Below are 27580 nucleotides of genomic sequence, written 5' to 3'. Positions count from 1 at the left end.
TTGAAAATTGTAATCAACTGATTCAGTTGTTTAAAAGAGTGTCACCACAATTGAGAAGTGATAATTGTCAAATTGTCATCAAAGCCGACAAAGTACCAACTGGAGAACATGCTGGCAGGTTCAACGCGCCAACTGTAGATGAAGTTGCCGTTATTATGGTTGGTGATCCAGCTAACAGCAGAGACTTAAAAATAACCCGTCGAGACAGAACTGTTAGTATAATTTCAGACCTACATTGTTCGTATGATGCACTACAATACCCTCTAATATTCTGGGAAGGGCAGGATGAATATCACATCAACATCAAACAGCGTAATCCAACCACTGGTACGTGTTATAATCGTTTTTTTTTTAAATTCCTTATTTTTAGTTTTTCTTTCTATTCAATTGCTTATTTTTTTTAGGTAATGAAATGAATAAAAAAGTTAGCTCAATGAAGTATTATGCGCACAGATTGATGATTAGATTTAATCAAGATAATTATCTCCTCCGATATCGTCAGCTGTACCATCAATACGTTGTGGATATGTACGCTAAGATCGAAAGTGAACGTTTACGATTTATTAGATACAACCAGGCTAAATTACGATCGGAAGAATACATCCATTTACGAGATGCTATTATCGGAAACATTGAAGAAAACGTAAACAGCAATGATATCGGAACTGTATTTATTTTACCTTCGAGCTACATAGGCAGCCCACGGAATATGCAGGAATACATACAAGATGCGATGACTTACGTACGGCATTACGGTAGACCTGATTTGTTTGTTACATTTACATGTAATCCAAAGTGGGAAGAAATACAAATTTTGTTACTACCAGGTCAAGAATCAATACATCGGCATGATATCGTCGCACGTGTCTTCAAACAAAAATTAAAATCTTTGATTGATTCAATTGAAAAACATTCCATTTTCGGTAACGTGTGCTGCTGGCTATATTCTATTGAATGGCAAAAGCGAGGTTTACCTCATGCTCACATTTTAGTTTGGCTTGAAGATAAAATCCGTCCAGAAGAAATTGATCAAATAATTTCCGCCGAAATTCCGAATCCATTAGCTGACCCAGAGTTGTTTGAGATTGTCACCAATCACATGATCCACGGACCGTGTGGTGCTTTTACCATGACATCACCATGCATGGAAGATGGAAAATGTAAGAAACGTTTCCCAAAACAATTTACAAATGAAACTATAACGGATATTGATGGTTATCCATTGTACCGCCGTAGAAACGCTGAGAATGGTGGCCACACATATTCAATGCGGATGTCAATTTTTGCAAATCACGTTGAACTTGATAACCGGTGGGTAGTTCCATACTCACCACTACTTTCAAAAACGTATAAGGCTCATATCAATGTTGAATATTGCAATTCCGTTCGTTCAATTAAGTACATTTGCAAATACGTTAATAAAGGTAGTGATTTGGCCGTATTTGAAGTACGAAATATAAACAAGAATGATGAACTAACACGTTACCAAATGGGTAGATATATCAGTAGCAACGAAGCTATCTGGCATATATTTAGTTTTCCAATTCGCGAAAGAGACTCTTCTGTCCAGCATCTTGCAGTACATCTCGAAAACGGTCAGCGAGTATATTTTACTGAGGAAAATATTCTCCAAAGGGGGGGGGGAGCACTTGAGCCACCAAAAACAACACTAACTGAATTTTTTACATTGTGTCAAAAATCCGATATGTTCGGTCAATTCGCAAAAACAGTATTATAAACCGATATTCCACGCTATTTTACATGGAATAAAATCGGGAAAAAATGGGAACCACGTAAACAAGGAACAAAACATTCATCAATCCCTGGCATATTCAAAGCCAAGACATTGGGGCGACTTTACACTGTGCATCCAAAACAACGCGAATGCTTTTTTTTGCGTTTGTTGTTGGTGAATATTCCCGGACCAACATCTTTCGAATTTTTGCACACAGTTAATGGTCAAGTGTTCAATACATATCAAGATGCATGTCGCGAGTTGCAATTACTGGAGGCAGACAATCATTGGGATTTGACCCTTGCTGATGCGGCGTTGACATCAACGCCAAATAATATTCGCCAACTGTTTATAATAATTTTGACGACATGTTATCCAACACAATCATTGGCTCTGTGGGAAAAATATAAAAATTATATGACTGAAGACATACTGCATCGAGTTAAACAAATAAAACAATGTCCAAATCTAGAATTTACACCATATATGTATAATGAAGCATTAGTATTGATCGAAGATTTATGTATTTTAATTTCACATTTGCCACTTAGTCATTATGGTATGCCATCACCTGATCGCCTGGCTACCGACTTAGTTAATACTGATTTGCAACGAGAAAAGCTATACAATGCCGTTGACTTAGCTACAATTATTGCGAATAATGAACCATTACTGACAGTTGAACAAAAAAATATTTATAATCAGGTTATGCTGACCGTTGATACTGAACAAGGCGGATTTTTTTTCTTAGACGCACCAGGTGGAACCGGCAAGACATTTTTGATATCATTAATCCTTGCAAAGATACGATCACAACAGAAAATCGCATTGGCAATTGCATCATCAGGCATTGCTGCCACTTTGTTAGATGGTGGGCGAACAGCACATTCTGCTTTGAAGTTGCCATTAGATATTCATAATAAACCGAACGCAATGTGTAACATTAAAAAGAAACGCGGAATGGCTGCAGTGTTGCAGAATTGTGCAATTGTAATTTGGGATGAGTGCACTATGGCTCATAAACATTCACTCGAAGCATTTAATAGGAGCATGCAAGATTTGAAAGGCAACAATAAACTTTTCGGTGGTACTGTCTTGCTTCTGTCTGGGGACTTCCAGCAGACGTTACCAGTCATTCCTCACTCTACTTTTGCCGACGAAATCAATGCATGTTTAAAGCAATCGTTTTTATGGCGAAATGTTAAAATACTGCGTTTAACCATAAACATGCGAGTGCAAAATCAAAACGATCCATCCGCACACGTATTTTCTAAACAACTGTTGGATATTGGAAACGGGGAAATTGAACTGTACCAAAATACACATTACATAAAATTGCCAGATGATTTCTGCACTGCCGTTGAAACGAAAAGTAAACTCATTGAGAGTCTTTCCGGACATATTAAATAATTATTTAAATCATAATTGGCTCTGCCATCGTGCTATTTTTGCTGCCAGAAATGTTGATATAGACGAAATAAACTTTCAGATACAACAGTTGCTGCCGGGTAATCTGATGTCTTTCAACTCAATCGATACAGTTGTTGACGAAAACGAAGCAGTTAACTTTCCAACCGAATTTTTAAATTCCCTGGATATTCCAGGGATGCCACCGCACAATCTACGTTTGAAAATTGGTTCAGCAATTATACTTCTCCGAAATTTAAACCCTCCTAAATTATGCAACGGCACACGTTTAGTTATCAAAAGAATAACGGGAAATGTTCTTGAAGCTACAATTTTAACAGGAAAGTTTAAAGGTGAAACTGTTCTACTGCCACGCATTCCATTAATAGCTACAGAATCTCCAATACCATTTCGAAGGCTTCAGTTTCCAGTTCGTTTAGCTTTCGCTATAACCATAAATAAATCACAAGGCCAAACAATGTCAGTTTGCGGACTGGACTTGGAAAACACATGTTTCTCTCATGGGCAACTATACGTCGCCTGCTCACGCGTGGGAATACCATCGAATTTATTCGTTTTTGCAAAAAACAGATTAACGAAAAATATTGTGCACAAATTAGTTCTTATATAACTTTTAATTTTAATAATGTAGAAAACAATAGTTCCAAATCAATTGCATCTCCCTCATTTCTCAAACACTAATTTTTATATGCTATCAGTTCATTTTGTATATTTTTAAAATAAGCTATTGAAAGTTGTTGATTACAAACTATAGTTAAGCTGATATGAATAAAATATGCATTCAAAAAGTGTATACTGGTTAGTGCTTAAATTCAACATTTCGATACTTTACTTATCACTTTCAAGTTATTGTTCACGTTTGACTGAAATAAGTACTTGCTAAATTTACAAAGCAAAAGGAGTAAGTACGGCTTTTTTTTTTTTATATAGAAAATTCAGAAAAGTACTGAGTAAATTTAAAAGGTACCTACTTCGTTCAAACACACCCAGTATGAATCTCATATATTTGAGAATCAGGCAAACTATTCTAAGGTTTTTACTAAAAATATTAATTTGATTGTGTTAAAATAAGGAGTAAAAGATTATTTTAATCCAACTAATGCGCCACAGCAACGCGTGGCTGGGTCAGCTAGTTTGTTTATATATTTATTTTTTTCAATGTTTTTTCCATAGGTAATACGAAATTTTGAGCTTTATTTGCGTCCAACTTAGAAGTTTTTTTACGCATAAATGTAAATTAGAAAAAAAAAGGCACTCGCACTATTTTGCTATATTTTTAAAACTTCCATGCAGAGATTTTTTTCCGCAAAAATGCTAGAGCGTCATATTCAAAAAGGACGAAAATAGCATTAAAATATTTGCACTCGAGAAGTAAAAACAAAGCTCTCCTGCTAATTGTTGCTAATTATAACAGGATGTTTCATCTTTGACTTAATTTCACCTCTGATCCTCCCAGTTCCTAATGACTTTTAATCATTCATTTCCGGTTCATCTTCTCGAAGTTCCAACATTAGCAAAACAAATTGATTTGCCGCAAAAAACGCCTACCCGTTTTATCCATTCATTCCGGCTTGAATCCCGACTCGTCAGTAACGAAAAGTGCGTCATCCATTTTGGCACCCAGATGTCATTAAAGCTCACGAAGTATGGAAAGTGTTTTGGACTCGACTTCTGGTATGAGTCGTCACTTCGTTAAGAGCTATTTTCCAATTCGAAAAAAATTCACGTTCTCCGAGCGATTGTCTTGGATTTTGTTCGACATCATTTGTCGGTCGCCATTTTTATGTGAGCTCACCTAAGAATAGCCCTTTCGTTTAATGCCTGGACTGATCTAGACAGAGTAACGAAAGGGAGGGAAATGTGCCCGTAAATTGTTTGCACTAGATTTAAGGAAAATGACGTCGATTACTAGATGTTTTATGACGCATTGAGAAAGTTATTCTATGAAACTGACAATCGAAATAGCAAGCGATGAAATTTTTGAATTTTTTCTACTTTGGAATTGAGAATAATTTAATTTTATTTTTAGTTAGTTTTAGCCTTCTTTCAGAATGTTAGGTGGGGTGAGGAGGATGGAATGATACTAATCATCATTAAATTTTCCATTCTAATTCCGCAAAGCATTTATATGAGATGCTGCAATGTTATGAACACGATGCTGTTGCATTTCCAACTCATTTGAAATATGTATTACGTAATTTACTGCACGAAATTAAACTTCTAAGTTGGACCTAAATACCACAATTGAGGAATATTTGTAATGAAGATTAACAACCATACGCATCGTATTTTTCGTAAAAAAATCATGCTCAAATTTATAAACGACCATGGATTCATAAACATTTAAAATTTTATATTAATTGCATAGAATCTTAGAAGCGTAGCTTTTCAATAGGTGAAAGCATAAGCGAATGTGATCAAAAAAGTTTTTTGTAATGAAATTAGAAATAATGTTTGGTTAACGCACATGTAGGGAGAAACCGAAAAATGGGTACCAATCTTTTAAGTAATGACAATAGTTTTCTGACTGTTCTAAATTAATTTTAAGGTGAACTTGATTCCAACCGGTATGTTAGCAAAGGCATGCACATTAGAAAATTCATGAAGAAAAGGTTGCGTGGTTCTTGCAGAACATAAGCCCACGGAGCAAAGTAGTATTGTAACCATACAGCCGAACCTCGTTAAAACAAACTCCAAGGGCCTTTAAAATGAATTCGTCTTAGCCCTTGTTGGTTTTATCCGAAAAATAATGAACAACGAACAATAGGGCGGGATCGGAAATGTAGTGCACCTTAGCAATAGTTCGTTTTAAGCGCGTTCGAATTAGCGAAGTTCGACTGAATTAATATAGCTTTTGGGCATCATATACATATTTTAGAAATGGCAAAGTTCCGCAAAGTTTCTTAAAGCATCATATAATGCACTTCTAATTTTTCATAGCTTACTATTGCCACTATTGCTGTGTCATTCATTATTGCTTTATTGACCCAGATAAATGATGAAAATAGACGTTGTTCAAGATTCCGATGCAAAACAGTAGTCTTCTCTATTGGTGCTTACGCAAAATTAGAAAGTAAAATATTTTCTTCTTTAACCAGGACCAGATTACTGAATAGGCCAACTAGGCCATGGCCTACAGCCCCCGATTTTTAGGGGTCCTCAATTGGCTAAAACTGTTTTACCCAATGTCTGAAATTGTAAAATTTGACTCCAGAGGGGGCTCCGAAAAAGCGTTCGGCCTAGGGCCCCCTGATATCTTAAGCGGACCCTGGCTTTACCCCTAAGCTTACATGTGTAATATTTTTACAAATTTGGATTTTAATGACGTTGATTTTACTATGATCTGTCAATTGATTCATAGTGGTTATTTTACACTTCTTAAAATTTTGATACTGGAAGATTCGTCGTAGGGTAACTTAAAACGAAGTTAGAACTGAAATACAATTTTACTTACTGCACACATATCGTTTGACACATGGCAAAGATCTCCGGAAGCAGAAGTACGACACCACAAATGGTCGCCATTTTTGGCTTCTTTCTGAAAATAAAAACGAAAATTATACGAGTATTTCTGGATTTATGAAAAGAATGAAAGGCTTTTTATAAAATAAAAATAGTTTAAAAGAAGTTATGTATGATGAAGTTACTTTTTACAAGTTAAATTGAAGCAGATTTTAAATGAATTTTCGAGAGAGAACATTCTCTCAATTGTTTTCTTAAGGGTTGATCATTATTTTGAAAAAAAATTTGAAGAAAGAGCAGTTTCTTTAAAAATAAAACGAACCATTTTTTAGTGCTGTATGCCTTTTTTTTACGGATAAAGAAAAAATTAAAAAAAAAAAGAAAAGAAAAGAAAAGAGAACAATTAATGTATCAAAAGAAATCCTACTATAACAACAATTAATACTTATACAATTCCAAAAACAGATTTAAAAAATAATTATTCGTGGTGTCGCATATGACGCTACAAAAACTAACTCTAACGTGCAATATTGTTTTAAAGCATATTTGTTAACTTCCTGTGCAAATTGGTGTTAATTAAAGTTATTTTAAACTCACGTACAGTGTAAATACCTAACACGACGTACAATATTATACTTCATTTATAAATATTTCAAGCAGTTGCATTCATTGATCACGTGATTCGCTACATCACAAAGTACTAGTCAAAAATGGAATTAAAATCATGTTTTTGAAGAAATAAATTGTGCGCAAGAGTAAGATTATATCAATTTCTGAAAAATAAGTAATTAGTAAAAAAAATATCGAACAATATTTTTTGTGAACGTTTAGTTCTATTTCTAGATGCTGATTATATTTTTATATAAAAAAAATATCGTTTACTGCCGAAATTTTCTTTATGCTCAGCTATTGTATGTGGCAACTATTTATAAAAGCGAGAAAATTATAAAAGAAGCTACGTTATTTAGGCATTAAGCTTTGTTTTAATTTTTTTTCTTTTGAATTATTTGAAAACTTTTGTAATAAAAACTGGTGTCGCGCCATTGTTTTTTAAGTAGATAGAACTTCTGCAACGAGTAAATAGTTCTTCTACAAAGATAAAACTGAACCAAAAAGGCACGTACATGGGCGTAGCCAGGATCCCTGCTAGGGAAAGGCAAGCATAGATGCAACAACATAGTGGCTTTTAGTTGCTCCCCACCCCCTCTAGTGAGGACTTCAAAAATTGCTTGAAATAATATTCCTCTTCTCCCCCTAAAAAAAAAAACATTTCATACTATGTATGGTGAGATGAGGGCAGAGAAAGCTGTTATGTGACTCTCCACTGGAAATTTCTGAAATTGAAGACCTAAAATTGCAATTTTAAATTATCTTGGGTGACATTTGGAAAGAGAGGGGGAGTCAGTGGTTCTCTTCTAAGGAGAGGCAGTTGCCCTCTCTGCACCCCTCTGGCTACGCTCATGGGCATGTATTTAAAAAAAAAATTTAATTTTGGGTTGATATACCAGATAAATGTTCTTTTTCGTTCTTTTTAAATAGAAGTCTAGTTTAAAATTAATGATGTAAAAATAAAGAAATAATGTTTACATTACTTTTAATCTCTATTAAGCAATGCTATGTAATTTTTTTACATAACGTTGTTTTTCATCGTAAAAAACTAAGAATGTCTATTTAAAGATAGGTTTTGCTTGTTACTTAACCCTGCTTTTAAATTCACTGAATTGCCTTTGATCTCATTTCAAATAGGCAAGATTGCCCTGTAATACAATTAAAACCTATTGGAACTGGAGAGCGTGTTCAGGTTATCACTAAACTGAATGGACTCATTCAGGGAAGTCAGATTTTTCATTACTTGAAGAGATGAACTGGATATTGAAAATCTATAATATCATTTGGTTTCATAAAGTTCATGTGAAAATATCTTCAAAGGAAGGAATCGAGGCAGTGAGAAGCAAAAGGATCTTGATGGACATTTTCAAGTTTTGAGTATAACGCGTTTAAAAATGCGGTCCTTGGTAGACATTCCTTGAACTTTTTTTCTAAATCATGATGGATAGCAGCACCGGGGCTATTAGTACCATTTCTTGCCCCAAAACGGAAAAGTGGTTCACCTTCCATTTGTACTGGTTATCTCCAAATTTTTAATTTTGGCACTTACATCCCTTCGCTACTTATTACCTCAATTGACCTGTGGTGAGCGGTCTAACCAATTATGAAGACAATAATGAGACATTTGAGCTTCAGCTTTGGTTCATGGTTTTGCATTCATAGAAATTTCAAATCAGTTGCATTTCAAAATGTACTTACTCCCCAACTTGGCGAAGAAGACTGTAATTTTGGACATTTCTCACCATCATTTTCTGAGCGTTCACCATCCGAAATAGCTTTCCTAAACGGGGAAAAAAAAAGATAAAAGAAGAAATTACAAAAAAAAAAAACTTTTCCTACATATTGAGTACAAAACACATACGGAACGCTGGTCCAAAACGGGTAGGTCGCCCAAAGCGGGTAGGCATTCGTGTGCCATCGCATGGTGTGCTAGCGGCGATGCATATGTATGTCGTGTTTACACTAATACACCCGAGTTTCAATCAGTCCCAGCGATGCAGCGTTGAAGCGGCAGGACGTAACCAGACTTAAAATACAAAGACGATACATTTAATAAAAATACTGAAGGTACGTAAATTGTGATTAGTCGAAGACAAGCTTATCTTTTTTTTGCCAATAATATTACGTTATTCTGGCAATTCTCTATTAAAATTATTGAAATAAAAACGTGCTTTTGGGTAAAGTGGGTAGGGAAAAGCGGGTAAACCCGCTTTCTATATGTTTATTTGGTAAATGTACTGACTTAGAATTTCTATTTAAATAGGATCAGTATAACTTTAAAAAGCTATTTTAATGATGGCAATTAGCTAGTCTATTGATTTAATCAATTATTTCTTTAAGTTTTATAAACAAATGTGCTGACTTAGATTTTTAATTTAAACTCGATAAGTATAACTTAATTTATTTTTTCTAATGGCAGTTACCTAGTAAATTGGTTTAATCATTTATTACTTCCTATTTGACTGACAAGTGTACCAAATCACAATTAGTTAAGCTTACCCTCTTTAGCCGAACGGATTACCCGCTTTAGCTCCCCCGGTAGGGCAAAGCGGGATTTCGAGTAATTGTAATGCTTAATAATAAATTAATATTGGGTTTGAAATAAGACAAGAATCACTCTTTTTATTTTGAAGTTCAAGATCGCTTCTAAAAAATGAAACCAAAATTGTTACGACAAAATGCGAAAAATTACAATTTTTGATTGTTTTTCGTTAACCTACCCGCTTTGGGCTACCCTCCCCTATGTAGGTGAAGAGTGAGTACAGTAAGACACGAAAATTCAATTGCATTTTTTGTCGTTAAATAACACAAAAATTAAATTCTTTCAAATGGTACAATATTTGTCACTGTAAAAGGCATTATAAAAGTGGAGGCAGAAAAAATAGGAATTCTCACAAACGAGGAAAAAAAAAATAAATAAAAATAAGAACCAAATACAATTTTGTCTCACTGCTCCCCTGATTAGGGGTAACAGTAAGACACACATTTGTTGCAGTAGAAAACTTTGAAAGAATCTAAATTTACCTCAAAAAGTATGAATGATTGTTGTCGTTTGGTTTTGGTATGAGCTATTGCTTTCGGCCAGGTAAATTTCATGTCGTCTTGACACGCAGTAGTGACATCTACAAATTTGTTTGGGACTAGAAATTATTTAGATGATTCTGGATCAATAAATTGACCTAAAGTGTCATCTTGTGATATAGCATTTGATTAGGATGGAATGTTTTCACTGTAGCTTTTGTCTATTGCGAGTACAACAGCTTCTTTCCTATCTGTTTCAGAAAATCTTCAAAATAGCGCACATGAATTCCTTTTTTCTAGTCATGTTGAAATTTTAAAATGTGAAAAAATATTATTACATTTAGAATATTGCAATGAAACAATTAAAAAAAAGAGAAAATTAATTTGAATTCTGAAATTTTAAATTCAAATTATGTTTTTCGCAATCACGAACTGAGACAGGACCCTACTCATTGGAGTTATTGTTTCTAGAAACGGCTCCTGTCTCCCCCAAGTCTGCCTCTCCTCCTGGGCGGTTACTTGTGCATAGTTGTGTGTGTGCGTAGACCTGTGTGTATGCACGTAGGTGTGTGTGAGTGTATGTGTGTGAAGTCGTGTGTGAAGTCGTGTGTGTGTGAACGTGCGTGTGTGTAGGACATGGACGCCTCCGACCAGGAGAAGCGGATAGCTCAAAACCGGAGCAGCCGCGCCGCCAGCAGAGGACGGTGGGCGGTGGTGCTGCAAAGGCTTCTGGTCCAAGTTGAAAAAGGCACGGACACCAAAAACGGTCAAATGAGAACAATAAGCAATCGTGATTGCTCTATAATTTAAATAGAATAAGTACAAAATGAAATTATTTAAGTGATATTATAAAGCAATAAAAGTCACAATTCCATTCAAGCATCCTTATTTGACTGATTCGGGAATTTCAAGCTTATTTTAATATTTATTGTATCAACAGGCTAGTTGTAATTAAATTTAATTCAATGTTTAATTTCTCCATATTTAATATAAAAATGTCATTGGGGCAGTGAGCAGCAAATTAATGGTGTCTCACTGTTCCTGTCACACCGGTCCGTCATTGTAAAACATAAACTAAACGGCTACCATTTTCAGACAAAGAAAATTAACAACATTTCCACTGCTGAAATGGACGTCAGTTATTAAGATAATGTAAGATTAATAATACTAGTTTGTGAAGTATTTATCTAACTTTAGAAACAGCGCAACGAACAATGGAGATATTTTACTTCGATGGGTTCAAACTATGATGACAAAGTTATTTTTCTTACATAATACTTGAAAGCAAACTTTTTTCTTTACTAATAATAAAGCTGAAAGTCTCTCTGTCCGGATCTCTGTTTCTCTCTCTCTGTCAGGATCTCTGTGACGCGCATAGCGCCTAGACCGTTCGACCGATTTTCATGAAATTTGGCACAGAATTAGTTTGTAGCATGGAGGTGTGCACCTCGAAGCGATTTTTCGAAAATTCGATTTGTTCTTTTTCTATTACAACTTTAAGAACATTTTCTCGAGCAAAATTATCATAAGATGGACGATTAAATTACAAAGTTATCATAACGTGGAACCGCAACATGGGCAAGCCAATTGGCGAGAAATCCATCATACATTATTTGTAAATATACAGGCGAACCAAAAGACCTTTTAATTTTCTACTACGGCCAAAGCCGTGCGGGTGCCACTAGTCTATAATATAGTTCACAGTATGTCGACCTGACTTTACAAAAGTTTTACCAGGCTGGAAATATTCAAACAATAAATATATTGATGTTGTCTCGCTGTTCTCCCTGTACCAACTTCTCCCCCACATAAGGTTTTAGCAAAAAAATACTTCTAGTATCTGCAAAGAAAATCTTGTTCATTTCTAATCTTGTGTGTGTGGAGGGGGGTGGGGGCAAGTTAAAGAGCTTTTGAGGCCCTTAAATCTTAAATTATTTTAGTAAGATGATATTGTAAATTTTGAAGCTATTTTTGTCTAAAATTAGTGTTACTTGATTATAGGCGCTCTTATTAGTCGGTTTGGCGACGAGTTAATTAGCCCCACCATATACTTGCAACTCACATAAACTCTAGGAGGCGCTGCAGTCTCCTGCTAATGGCGGCTGAAGGAGGTAAATTCTTGACCAACCCACTTACGGAGGGGCGCCTCAAATCAAAAAGTTTGGGAGTGCGGAAATTCTTAATTTGCCGAATGGAAGTCCAAATTTTGCCGAATGATAAAATACGGGTGTGCACACATAAGTACATCTAACAATAAGGGATATTTGAGAGTTTAAATATTGTCCCCAAATTCGCTAAACTATCAGGCAAGATTTGCCGAGTAAGAAAATCTTTTCAAAGGTCACAATCACTTCCCGAGAGCTCCCCTCAAAAGTTTTAAAATTTTGATCTTATTTTAAAAAAATAGCCAGTAGTAACACCAAAAATTATTCAAATTATTCGAGTCATCATTCAAAGATTAATTTTGAATTAGACGTGGTTTTTTTTTAAAGGTTCAATGAATATTTTTGACAGAAACTTTTTTTTTACGAATTGGAGATTTCAAATAGAAAGTTGCTTTTTTTTAAAAAAAATTAAAGAGTTACGTGCAGATATATATGAGTGTGTATATTTTTACACACCTATTAAATAAAGAAATATTAAAATTTTTACTTAAACATTTTCACCACTAATTAATAATATATGTAGATATACTAATTTTGCCTTGTGTATACATAATAGTTTTAGTAAGAAAAGCAGCACATAAATTTTTGGTGTACTTGGAAGTATCTTACAGCTTGCATTATCAAAGTAAGTGTTTTCATGTGAGATACTGAACATAAAAAACTTAAAACTTTTGATATAAAAAAAGCATTGGAAGATAAACTTAGTAGAATTCTGATATTATTTTCTGAGAAAAGTATTAGAATTTTCAATTTTTCCCGAGTATTCAATAAAAACTGAGAACTGAGAAATAATCTATTCGAAAGACAATCAAATTTAAAAGCATACTATTTCATACGTAAATAGAAAAATTTGTATTTCAAAGTCAGTCCACCTGCGTTAAACTACGCAGGTAAACAATATTACTGACTCTATTTTTTTTTTAATGACAAGGAGTTTTTATTATTTTTTTTTTCATGCCACGATTCCATTTCTGTATGTATTAAAGAGCCTACATCCAGCTTTGCGAATTAGTTCGGCCCAGTAGCTCCTGAACACACAGAGCAAAGTTAAAAAAAAAAAAAGAAAAATTAATTTGAATTTTGACATCTTGAATTCTATTTATGTTTTTCGCAATCACGAGTGTGTGTATGTAGGCGTGTTTGTTTGTGTGTGAGGGTATATGTGTTTGTGAGTAGGGGGTATGTGTATGTGTGTAGGCATGTGTGTTTGTGTCTGTGTGCTGGCATAAATGTGTGAGCAGTTGTGCGTATGAACGTGTGGGGGGGGGGGTATGTCTATGTGTGTGTAGGCATATGTGTTTGTGTCTGTGTGCAGGCATGAATGTGTGGGTAGTTGTGTGTATGTGTGGGTGTCTGTATGTATGCGTGTGTATATGTGTTGGTATGTGTGTATGTGTTTGTGTAGGTGGATGTGTGTGTAGGTGTATGTGTGTATGTGTTTGTGTGTGTGCGTGTGTAGTTGTGTATGTATGCGCGTGTGTGTAGGACATGGATGCAACCTGGAGACGTCTTTCGCTATAGGAGCAGCATCGTGTGGAGCCCGTCGACGGTGATGGTGCGGAGGGTGGCGGTGGGAAAAATCAAAAGACGCCAAAAACAGTCAAATGAGAACAATAAGCAATAGTGATTGCTCAAAAAAAAAGAATTATCGCTAAGCTTTTAGGAATGCTTAAAAATTAAAAAAAAAAAAAAAAAAAAAAAAAAAACATTAAATATTTCAAAAAAAAAAAAAAAAGTCAAATGATGAAGCGTTTTAAGGTTTTGAACTGAAAGTTTTTTTTTATATTGCAGAGTTATGAAAGCTTGAAGGACGGGTTTTACTCTAAATAAAATTAACCGTTTTTTCCCCCCATAAATTTAAAAAGGCTCACTCTGAAAAGAGTAGAGCGAACATTGTTTGCCGCATGTAATTTTCCTATTTGCCAGTATTTTCAATGGAGCTTCAAAAATTACATAACTATTCTATTGCGGTTGTGTGTATTCATAAATTCATTTTATTTCTCAAAGCTAGGTGGTACAAGCCCAAAAACCAGGGGTGTCTCGATGAGAGGTCACAGGAGGTCACTGTGGCCTTCCAAAAATTTTCTTTGAACAAAATAATTACCATTTAGCAAAATTTAAGTTCGTGGCGCCCCTGCCAAAAACATCGATTGAACCCTTTCTTTACTCTTAGGGCTATTTAGTAAGTAAACATACTAAAGGTCCCCACCCTAGTGGGTGAGCTAAAAGTGGGAGGGAGGGGGAAGCAAATTTTGGGTTTTTCGAGTACGTGTCGAAACAATCCTTTGCAAAGTTATAAGATGAATGTAAGTTCTGTTGCATTTTAGTATATAAATATGTTATGAACTAAAATATTTATCAAATATGACAAATAAAGCTTTGTGCTATATTTTTTGCACAACGAATATTATTTACAATGCGAGTTTTAAATGCTTTTTTTTTTTTTTTGTATTTTAATAATCTAACATAAGCTGTGTACCTAATATAACCTACAGCATACCTACAGTAATTTTCTCTTTATCCGCTTAATGTCTTACTTAACAATTTTATAAACTAGAAGAGGTGGCGGGTGAAAGTTACTCACTATCAAATACATCTATTTTTATACTAGAGCATCCCTGCACCGCCCACCCAAACTACAGGGCCGAAAATTATTTTGATTTTATCTAATGACCTAAAAGAAAGTTATCTCTTAATTTTTCACATTCCCCCCCCCCCCCCCAAAATTTTTTGTTGTTCTTCTGCTAGGACGAAACGGGGGCTTAAAAGCAATTTTACAGTCTTTAGGGTGGCAGCTAATTCAAGTACGCACAGAATAGAGGTACTTACGGAGATGCCATTGTCTTGCGGGATATCCTCGTTCAAATGAGGCAAAGCATTTCCTTGGTTTCCGAGAAGGCGAATCTCCTTCTCATTGCGTCGCTATAAGGTTTCGTTCACTTCCTCTTAACGTACTTAGTATTACACTTCGGCAACCAGCTCAAGTCTGGAATTTGCCTTTTTCTTTTTTTTTGACTGGCGTCCGGCTTCTTTTAAATTTTTATCTCATCTCGATTGATTACAAAATCGAGATTAGAAAACATTGCAAGCTTTTAGTAAATTGCACTAAACGCATATATCTATATCTATATCTATCTATCTATCTATCTATCTATCTATATATATATATATATATATATTCATGAACAAACAATCTAAATAAAATTGAAGATGCAAAACGCAAGAACATAAAAATGGAAAAAGGTGAACCAGGGTCCGATACCTTCTCAGGGGGAGGACCGGTCCCTAAGTTCACAAGGCCCTTTCTGTTTAGCAAACAGAAAGGGCCTGGTGAACTTAGGGACCGGTCCTCCCCTTGAGAAAGCGTCGGTCCCTGGTTCACCTTTTTTCATTTTTATGTTTGCTAAACAGAAATGGTCTTGTGAACTTAGGGACCAGTCCTCTCCTTGAGAAAGTGTCGTTCCCTGGTTCACCTTTTTTCAGTTTTATGTTCTTGCGTTTTTCATCTTCAATTTTATTTAGATTGTTTATTCATGAATATGTTTGTACTGTTTATATATATATATATATATATATATATATAGATAGATAGATAGATAGATAGATAGATAGATAGATAGATAGATATATAAACAGCATTGAAGAAAATCAAAGTTTACGCTAGCAATAATTATTTTAAGCGATTTCGTTTCAAATATTACAATAGGAATAAAGAAAAATTACATAAAAACGTAATGCTTACCGGTTAGTTTTGCTGGCTAAGATAATAATGCATACTCATAAACTTCCAAACATTGTCTTCTAAATTCTGAAATTTAAATGATGCGTCACTAATGACTATATCAATTTTACGCCACCAGTTATGTAAGCTAACTTTGTGCGAGTTTTGTGGCAGAAAAGATTATTAAATTTAGCTTTCAAATCAATACCTAGTACGTTTTTCCCAAATTTTGTGTCACTTTCCCTGCCGGTTTGCGATATATACACTGGTGGACAATTGCTAAGGACGGATGGTAATAGCAGCGTTATCAACCACAAAATGGAAGGCACGGAAATATGGAAATTAGCATGTTCGGGACGTGTAAACTAAGACGTGTTGTGAGTATGCAAGTTTTTGACTCATGACGTTGCTGGTCATGATCATATCGCTGATAAGCGATATAAATGATTAAGCGCGTTTGTTGTTCAAAAGCAAAGTTTGACGGGAAAGAATCAGTTGACGAACTTGCGTTTTTCGTTATGTCTTCTCGGCATCCCTTAGATAATTTTATAGATGGCCGTGTGGTTGGCAACATCGAAGAAGGGCATAAAAGTTTAGATGTTAGCAGGGAGTTCGACGTTAGCCACGTAGTTGTTTCTAGAGTTTGAAAATCATTTCAAACAAATGGAATGTGCAGCAAATGTCACGAAAAGGTCGGTCGTGTACGCAATACGACGTCAGCAGAAGATTGGTACTTAGTGCTAGCAACGAAAAGGAACCAGCGCAACACAGCTACTAAGCAAAGCAGTTTCCTGCTGCTACTAGCAAGCAAATACCCCGAAAAACTGTATCCAGGCGTTTGAATGCAGTAAGACTATACGCTCGTCAGCTTGTTTTGTACATCTCGTTGTCTACAAGTCAGTGTTTTGTTCGTTTGTATGTATTCAGCATCGCATTTGGAGATAAGTCGACTGGGCTTGTGTGCTATTCTCAGATAAAAGCAGGTTCAGTCTGTCATCTAATTATGGACAACAACTATCCTTGCATGAGAGAGGTACAGAATACAAGCCGGTAAACGTTAAAAAAAAGCCTAGCGTCCTACAAATTCTGTAATGGTATGGGTAGGATTATGATCAATGACCGTACGTCGCTTCTGTGCTTCCAAACAAGACAATGACCGTTGTTTCATATTAATGTTGTTCTACTGCCTCATGTTTACATGTTCTATGGTGCTGTGGGCGATAAATTCGTTTTAATGGATGGCAACGTAACATGTCATTAACAATCGCCGTCCAGGAGTATATAGCTCACTCAAAATATTCAACCCATTGGATGGCCAGCATGTTCTATAAATCTGAATCATATTGAAAATGTTTGGGATGCTTTGAGGAGCAGTCTTACTGGTCGACAACGCCCTCCAATAAGCAAGAACATCTTTATCCGTGACTGACAGAAGAATGGGATGAATTACCCTAACAGCTGCTGGATAATAATGTGTAAAACATCATATGACGTGTAGAAGCTTGCATCGCTCTCCATGGTAGCCATATCCCGTATTGACATCTTACACTGGAACGCCTGATGGCGGTAATTGCATTTATTCACTTTTACGTATTCAGCCCAAAATGACCGTTTCGTCCTTTGAACAGTTTTCAACGCCTTCTGAATTTCAGAGCACAATTCAATATCATCATTGCAATGTTCTAGAGTTCTAGCATTAGTTTATTTTACTTGACATCGAATTACACTTACTTTTTTTACGCGCTACGTAGCCCACTGGAATCCGTCCTTAGCAATTGTCTACCAGTATATATATATATATATATATATATATATATATATATATATATATATATATATATATATATATATATATATATATAGAGAGAGAGAGAGAGAGAGAGAGAGAGAGAGAGAGAGAGGGGTAAAAACACACACACACACACATACTCCTACGAATAACCATTAAGAACGACACGAAGTATTGCAAAGACATTGGTTAAAATAAAAATAAGACATAAAGAACTTCTAAGTTTATACGAAAATATTTAATTAAGGACAGCTTTCTCCAGCCCTCTTGTTGTCATTCACGTTCATTGGTAAACAAACTACCAGTGTGATAGACTTAATATCGCTTTTATATTTCTATATGGTCACATTATTTTTAATTAACTCATTTAACAATCAGACGCTATTTTCGGACGTTATATCGGAGTAGGTGATTCATTTTGACGTCGAAACGGACGTGAAAATAACATTGCGATTCTGGAATAGCAAATGGGATTTCATGCATTTGTTGCTATAACTGAAGAGTTGCGAGTTCAAAATTAATTAATATCACAATATCGGTTAGTTTTTATGAAACATAAAATGTGAAAGGAAAAGAAAAACTCCAAATTACGTTTTGCTAACTGTTTTTTGTTGGAACTTGCGCAAAATAGCGAGAAATTTGAAATTTAAGTTCATGTATTTAACTCCTGTTTATAAGCCATTCACTACTGATGGGCATAATCGAGAACTTTTGATAATCGAGATCTCGGCAATCAAGTATTCCTCTTAATCGATTGATTGAGAATCAAGTTGTTTTGAAACCGAGAATTCGAGCGATTGACTTTTGAGATCTTTTGAAATCGAGAACTGGAGTGATTGCAATCGAGATCTTTCAAAATCGAGAACTCCAGCGATTGACAATCGAGATCCTTAGAATCGAGGTCTCGAGTGATTGACTTCTCGATTATATTGAATCAAGATCTCGGGACGTGATAATCGAGAACTCAAGTTGTGTTAATCGAGAACTCGTGATAGTCGAGTTCTCGAATGATCTTGAATAATAGAGAGATTCGATTATGCGAACTCGATTATCCACATCACTACCATTCTCTCTAGTCTGATAAGTGAAACCCCGGTCATGAGTTGAAAAATATATTCTGAACAGAATTTTAATTGAAATAGGTATTCAAAATGTCAGTGCAAAAAAAAAAAAAAAAAAAAAAAAAACACCGAAAAGAAAAGAGTCTTTAGCTTTTATCGAAAAAGAGAGACAGAGAGAGAGAGAGAGAAAAGAAGAAAAAAAAGAAGAAAAACCTTCTCTATTTTAAAATAGGCAACACTTGAAATCTTCCCTTTATCGTTATGAGTTGAGCGTAACAGATCGAAAAAGTCGCCTTTTCCCCCTTTAACTTTCATTCAGACAAATGACTTGAATTAGGCTGGTGGAGGATTTTTTAAAGATGGAAATTTAACTGTTTAGCTTGGCGCCAGCTATTGTTAGCCCAAATCCAGATAGTAGCATAAATTTTCAATGAAGTTTCGGTCTTACAAAAAATTCATCCTTCAACGTGCGGAGCTGTGTGCCAAAATAATTTAAAAAGTCGAATGAAACAACTGTTTTTTACTTTCTTCTATATCTAATATATAGAAGAAAGTATTGGATTCGTGCAAATTTTCGAATTTCGAATTTTGACGGATTCGAACGTTTTGAGGTGTGCTGAGTCCATTTCGACCATTTTTGGAAAATGTCTGTCTGTCTGTGTGTGTGTGTGTGTGTATGTATGTGTGTGTGTGTGTGTGTCTGTGTGTGTGTATGTATGTGTGTCACGTCTGTGTGTGACCAGTTTTTTGTGGCCGCTCTACAACAAAAACTACCGCATGAAATCGAACGAAATTTAGTACACATATGTGCATGTATGTGAACTTGTGCCCATTAGTTTTTGGCTCGAATTCCTCCAAGGGGGGTGGAGCAATGGGACGTTTTTCGAGTTACGCGTGCTTGCTATTCCTCAGGCAGTTACTGGCGGAATCAAACAAAATTTGGTCCATATGTTGGTATTAACAGGAACAGGTGCTGATTCAATTTTGGTGTCAATAACTCAAACGGGGGTTGAGCTATAGAACGTTTTTTGTCGTCAATTGTGACTGCTGTAACTCAAGAAATAATGAACGGAATGAAAGAAAAATTTATCGGCAAGTAGCCCTTAGTGGGTATAAGAACTGATTTTATTTTTGTGTCAACAGCTAAAAAGGGGGTAGCGCAATCACCCGTTCTTTTTTTCCATTTTGAGTGCCCTATCTCAAGAAGTAATGCTACGTTCTGGTTGAAATTTGGAATATATGTGAATCCATATGTAAACAGGCTTTGGTTCTATTTTGACGCCGATCGCTCCAAGAGGTGTTGATTTTTTTTTTTTTTTTTTTGCGAATAAAAATATTTTTATTAATGCAACAATAAGAAAGATAAATCGTAATAGATTGTCGTTTGCGTATTTCTCGTGATTTTAATTGTATGGAAATGATAGGAAATATTATCTCAATGATTTAAAATTTTTAACTGTTGCCATCTTATGTTTGTTAACAAATAAAATATTTGTAATTCATTCAAGCAAGGCTTTTAAAATAACTTTCAATTTTCGCTCTTTGCTTTGCTTTTGCAATAATTCAGACATTGGGATAGTCGTCAAGTTTTTGCATGTGTCATTTTGTTTTTGTTGGGAATATTGCTTCCTCGTCAAGCATGGGGAGGGATCAGAAAAAAAAAAAAAAATATATAGAAGAAAGTTTCGTGATGGCCACAACATACTAGTTACTTTCTTCTATATCTAATATATAGAAGAAAGTATTGGATTCGTGCAAATTTTCGAATTTCGAAGTTTGACGGATTCGAACGTTTTGAGGTGTGCTGAGTCCATTTCGACTATTTTTGGAAAATGTCTGTCTGTCTGTGTGTGTGTATGTATGTGTGTGTGTATGTGTGTGTGTATGTGTGTGTGTCACGTCTGTGTGTGACCAGTTTTTTGTGGTCGCTCTACAGCAAAAACTGTCGCATGAAATTGAACGAAATTTAGTACACATATGTGACCCTATGTGAACTTGTGCCCATTGGTTTTTGGCCCGAATTCCTCCAAGGGGGGTGGAGCAATGGGACGTTTTTTGAGTTATGCGTGATTGCTATTCCTCAGGAAGTAACTGGCGGAATCAAACAAAATTTGGTCCATATGTTGCCCCTAACTGGAGCAGGTGCTGATTCAATTTTGGTGTCAATAGCTCAAACGGGGGTTGAGTTATAGAACTTTTTTGTCGTGAATTGTGACTGCTGTATCTCAAGAAATAACGAACGGAATCAAACAAAAATTTTTTGACAAGTAGCCCTTAGTGGGTATAAGAGCTGATTTTATTTTGGTGTCAACAGCTAAAAAGGGGGTAGCGCAATCGCCCGTTCTTTTTTTCCATTGTGAGTGCCCTATCTCAAGAAGTAATGCTACGTTCTGTTTGAAATTTGGAATATATGTGAATACATACGTAAACAGGCTTTGGTTCAATCGCTCCAAGAGGTGTTGATTTTTTTTTTTTTTTTTTTTTTTTGCGAATAAAAATAGTTTTATTAATGCAACAATAAGAAAGATAAATCGTAATAGATTGTCGTCTGCGTATTTCTCGTGATTTTAATTGTATGGAAATGATCGGAAATATTATCTTAATGAATTAAAATTTTTAACTGTTGCCATCTTATGTTTTTTAATAAATAAAGTATTTGTAATTAATTCAAGTAAGGCTTTTAAAGTAACTTTCAATTTTCGCTCTTTGCTTTGCTTTTACAATAATTTAGACATTGGGATGGTCGTCAAGTTTTTGCATGTGTCATTTTGTTTTCGTTAGGAACATTGCTTCCTCGTCAAGCATGGGGAGGGATCAGAAAAAGGAAAAATATAGAAGTAAGTTTCGTAATGGCCACAACATACTAGTTAGCTGTTGACACCAAAATAAAATCAGCTCTTATACCTACTAAGGGCTACTTGCCGATAAATTTTTCTTTCATTCCGTTCATTATTTCTTGAGATACAGCAGTCACAATTGACGACAAAAAACGTTCTATAGCTCAACCCCCGTTTGAGTTATTGACACCAAAATTGAGTCAGCACCTGCTCCTGTTAATGGCAAAATATGGACCAAATTTTGTTTGATTCCGCCAGTTACTTCCTGAGGAATAGCAATCACGCGTAACTCAAAAAAACGTCCCATTGCTCCACCCCCCTTGGAGGAATTCGCGCCAAAAACCAATGGACACAAGTTCACATAGGGGCACATATGTGTACCAAGTTTCGTTCGATTTCACACGGTAGTTTTTGCTGTAGAGCGGCCACAAAAAACTGGTCACACACAGACGTGACACTTATACACACACACACACATACACACAGACAGACAGACATTTTCCAAAAATAGTCGAAATGGACTCAGCACACCTCAAAGCGTTCGAATCCGTCAAAATTCGAAATTCGAAATTTTGCACGAATCCAATACTCTCTTCTATATATTATATATATAGAAGAAAGTAAAAACAATTATTTACAAAAAAGCAGCTGGGGAAATTAAACATTTCGAAATTTGGGACATTTTCTACGCTGCGGCTAATGTTAAAATAGGGGGTCATTGAGCACCCTCTTAAAGTTTGAGTAAGGAGCTAAAACTTTCACAGCATAACACTATTCGTTAGTCTAAAAAAAGTAGGGGGTGTCCTAGACTAACTAAAAAAAAAAAAATCTGAACCACCCTATTCCCGCCCCCTTCACCTCCCCCCCTCCCCGAACGAACCTACGGTTTTAGGGACGAAAAATTTCTTAAAATGTTTGGGTATCAATTAATAGCACAAAATCGGTCAGGAATAGGGCTCCTAATAGACATAAACGTTTCAAATTAATTTCATGAGAAATGAAAGAAGAAATTTCAAGAACTTATTTTCAAAGAAAATTAATGAATTGAAAAGACAGCTGAAACCGTTTATATTTTATTCGCAATTTGAACATAATGTGGACGGATACTACTGTCGACTGTTAAGAGGGGGGGGGAGGCATGATCACTCCTGTGCACATCTCATGCACACATGTGCAGCATATGCAGAACACGATCATATCATCCACCCGATCCATCAGTGATTTAATGAGGACAACGGAGTCCTAATAATGCTAATGTACCTCTGCGGCAATCCAATGTATTTTTGAGCAATCACGATTGCTTATTGTTTTCATTTGACTGTTTTGATGTCCTATCATTTTATTTTCGCGCCAGCACCCTCTGCAGCGCCACCGTCGACCGGCCGCCTCACGATGCTGCTCCTCTAGCGAGAACCGTCTCGTTTTCCTACTTACACGCATGCATATACGCACGTACACACACACACAAAAAACACATACACCTACATACATACACCTACACACGCATACACAAACACATACATACACGCAAACACATACACACACGCAAACACATACGAACACGCAAACACATACAAACACGCAAACACATACACACACCTACACATACACACACCTACACATACACACACCTACACATACACACACCTACACATACACACACAACTACCCACACACTCATGCCTGCACACAGACACAAACACATATGCCTACACACATGCACATTCCCCCCCCCCACACACACAAACACTCATACACACAACTACCCACACACTCATACCTGCACACAGACAAACACACATGCCTACACACACATACCCCCCCCACACATACATAAACACACACGCCTACATACACACAAACTCGTGATTGCGAAAAACATAATTTGAATTCAAGAGGTCAAAATTCAATTTCTTTTTTTTTTTTTTAACTTCTACTTGAGGACAAACGCGACACTCTTCTTTTCCTAATATATGTAACCTCAAGGATCTAGAAATATCTTTCCGGATAAGTCTTTGCACTACCCGTGTCAAGAAAGCATTGTAAAACTTTATCGTTGTCCTTACCCCCTAATTCCAAACGTGCAGTCTGAAGTAAAATTCTATTTATGTCTCTCTAGGATACTATTTGAAACAAAGTTTTCAACTTAATTAGAATTAACATGTACTTTATCTTTAAGATTTTCTTTTCTATAACATAAAGCGACATTGCGTTTCTTTGTACAAAACGTGCAGGATTTATCACTGTTAGGGCAGTCTGTCACTCTATGAAATAATTGCAAGCAAATATAACACGTTTCAAAATTGCCCTATTTTCGTCAACCGTTAAAGAGCAGCAACTTTCACTAACATGTTCTGAATTTGAACGAAACATTTATCGAGAGGTGTCAAGAGTTCAACCGCAGAAGGAGTGTTTGTAATATTTCTCTTTTTTGAAATGGTTTTTTAGAAAAATTCTTCAATTTATCAAAGGCAAAATTATTATTTTCCAAATTTAGAATATTTTAACCTTGATGATATTAATTTTCCGCTTGTCTCAATTTCTACTCTAATAAATTTCATTAAGCTTTGAACTCTCAAATTTGTCTTCTGAGATTGTTCTCGCGTAAATCTGAGGGTTAAATCAGATGAAAGAACTTTCATGATTAAAGGCCAAAGTATGTAGTATACTATATGTGTCAGCAGCTACATTAAGCTATTCTAGACTTCCAATTTCAACAATGCATTTGTCATTAAAAGCACGTAATGCATACAAATCCCTGGAATTTTTTACACATCGAATACTTAACAAATTGCTCAAATGAGCGTGGACTAAATCTGAATGTCTTCCGAAACGAGATTGAAGAATTTCAATCGCAATCTTATAGTTTTCCGCTGTTAACACAAACCCGCTTACTGCATTTGCAGCCGAACCACCAAGTAGCGTTTGATTAAATTTAAACTTTCAAACCCCGAAACATTTTGACTACCATATGTCATATCGTTGTTGAATTTTAACATTTTTCGATCAACTTTTCATTTTAATAAACGCATTTTATCACTATATTCTGCACATCCGAAAATTTCACTCTCAATATCTTTTTCATCTGTTAAAGGCAAAATTTGTTCGTTTAAATCTTTCAAAAGTATAGGTTTTTCATCTAACTGAATTTTCCAATGCTCAAATTCCTCAATAGTTGTGCTTGTATTATTAAGTTTTTCTTCTATTTTATTACAAATGTGTGTAACTAGTGTTCAATATGATGTTCGTATTGCTTTCAACACTTTTAGTCCATAATGAATTGCGAAAAATAATTTCAAATATCAAATAACGTAAAATTGGGTATTTTCACTTACCCCTCTCTGAGAAGGTTCAGTATCCAAATTTGCTTAGGTATCCAATTGCACAATCGGCTAAATTGTCCAAGAGTTCAATTTTTCCAAGAATCTAATTTTCGATAATAAAAACAGTGGAAGTGTCCAAACTTTCGATAATCCAAATAGTTAGAGTTTTCAACTTTTTCCAACATGCTTAAGAAACCTGTTTGAAGCACCAAATTAATGTTCAACTCATCAACAAAATAGGTTGGTTATTTGGAAGAGCAAGTTTCTAATTTAATTCGAAAAAACGACAGTTCAACATTCTAAACTTGTTAGAACTTTAATTAGAAACTGGAACATATGTAAATTAAAAATATGTATAAAAAGACGGCATATTTTAAAACTCAACATCGACGGCAGACGAACATTCGAAAAGTCACGAGCCAATACAGCAGCGCCGTTTTTGTAGGAATCTCTCTGCTGCCAACAAACAATTCAGAAACTATCGAGTACTCGTGACAATGACCTTATTCGGCTACAATCTACGTTTCTTGGTTATCAACTTACATAAAAAAAATGATGGTACACCGCAACATTTTTCTTTTTGAATCCGTCAAAATTTTAAGTTACACAAAAAAAAATCTAGTAAAATACAGTGAACCATGAAGAAACAAAATCCACTATAAAATAACATCGGGTAATGTTTCTCAAGACGTTTTTGTAATAACTGTTGCTACACTGCTGCCTGTTGAAAACAAATTCCTTGTTGATAACGCGTTTTAATCAGTTAAGCTTTCCAATGAAAATAAAATCACGATCTAGCGAATTTTTGCTAATCTCCAAAGAACAAATGGCTTTGTTGGTCTACATGGCCTTATTTGGAACACCTGCCTTAATATTAGTGCCCAATTTAAAATTATTAATTTTATAACAATTAAAAATTTACCTTTATGTTTGGATACTCAACGTTTTACTGCATAACTTTCGAGGGGGAAAACTAAACATTAATGGCTTTACCATTATTGCTTGATCTTTACTAATAATATAGGTGAAAGCCTGTATGTCTGGATCTCTCGATATCAGGATCTCTGGATATCTGGATCTCTGGATGTCTATTAAGCGCATAGCGCCTAGACCGTTGGGCCGATTTTCATGAACTTTGGCACATAGTTCTTAGGATAGGGGTGAGCACCTTGAAGCGACTTTTCAAAAATTCGATTTTGTTAGTTTTCTGTTTCAATTTTAAGAAAATTTTATCGAGCAAATTATCATAACATGGACAAGTAAATTATCATAATATGAACGAGCAAATTACCATAACGTGGACCAGCAAACTACCATATGCGACCATGGGCGAGCAAATTAACATAGCAAATTCGAGAGAAATTCATCATCATTATTTCTAAATAGACAGGCGAACCAAATGACCTTTTAATTCTCTACTACGGGCAAAGCCGGGCGGGTACCGCTAGTCAAAAAATATAACCCGACTTTCAAAAATACTTTTTTTGAAATTCAGATGGTTTTGTGTACACAACGTACTCTGTGTTAGAGTACTAAGTTTGTATTTTTAACTCTACCAATAATATTAGTCGACTTAAAAACTGATAACTGATTGCTTATTGCTGTTATAGAAGGTATTTTTTTCATTCTTGAGCAGCCAATAATTGCCTGCTATTTTTACTACAACAGATACGGCTGTTGTTGTTGTCTTGTGCCAGTTAGACTGGAAATTTGGGGTGCGCTGCTTAATTTTTCCAACTGTGCCGTAATTTGGTGCGAAGTCCAACTTCCACAGTACACACATGCCATAGGGACCCGTTTATAGGGTAGGCAACCATTCACAGCAAATCAACACGTTCACACAAAGGAAGGATAAGGACAGGAGAGAGAAAGTACATCCATGCCCGAGACGGGATTCGAACCCGGGTCCACCCCATCGCAGTCAAATCCCTCTGACCATTAGACAAGACGGGATGCACCGTTGCCCCCCTTTTACAAAACCATTCCTTAAATAAAGAAACTCATTCGTGTTTCTATGCTATCTCTTCGAGATAGGCTGTCAAAAATTTTGGAATTTTTCGAGGCACTCATTTGAATGGTCTTACGCCAGATTGAACTAGGTGATTTTTTTTTTTAAGTTTCTACGTTTACGTGTTGCAAAAGTTGCTTTCTGTCTTAAATTACTTAAATATACACTGAGAAAAATGAAGTTTTCCAAAATGAGTACATTCATGCTTTCAAATTTTCTAGAAACCATTTGTTTCAAATATGAATACTTACGTTTCAAACAGTGTGATGAATTATTTCATACTCAACTAGTATGTTGTTTCCATCACGAAACTTTCTTCTATATTTTTCTTTTTTTTTTTTTTTTCTGATCCCTCCCCATGCTTGACGAGGAAGCAATATTCCCAACAAAAACAAAATGACACATGCAAAAACTTGACGAC

At 35.4% G+C, this 27580-nt stretch overlaps 1 protein-coding gene across 1 annotated transcript in view; it reads right to left on the bottom strand.

The window, feature by feature from the left end:
* LOC129227262 (eye-specific diacylglycerol kinase-like) overlaps positions 1 to 15354 on the bottom strand; it is a 113849-nt gene extending 98495 nt beyond the window's left edge. The window contains exons 1-3 of the mRNA XM_054861779.1: positions 15250 to 15354; positions 8933 to 9014; positions 6618 to 6701 (exon numbers count right to left, since the gene is read on the bottom strand). Of these exons, the coding sequence (XP_054717754.1) occupies positions 6618 to 6701; positions 8933 to 9014; positions 15250 to 15260 (177 nt within the window). The 5' untranslated portion in view covers positions 15261 to 15354. The remainder of the gene's footprint in view (positions 1 to 6617; positions 6702 to 8932; positions 9015 to 15249) is intronic.
* Positions 15355 to 27580: the final 12226 nt, after the last annotated feature.

This window comes from Uloborus diversus, chromosome 8, assembly GCF_026930045.1.
Source record: "Uloborus diversus isolate 005 chromosome 8, Udiv.v.3.1, whole genome shotgun sequence".
NCBI lineage: Eukaryota > Metazoa > Arthropoda > Arachnida > Araneae > Uloboridae > Uloborus > Uloborus diversus.
The sequence above is the reverse complement of the archived record's forward strand: the minus strand, read 5'-3'. Positions and strand labels throughout refer to the sequence as shown.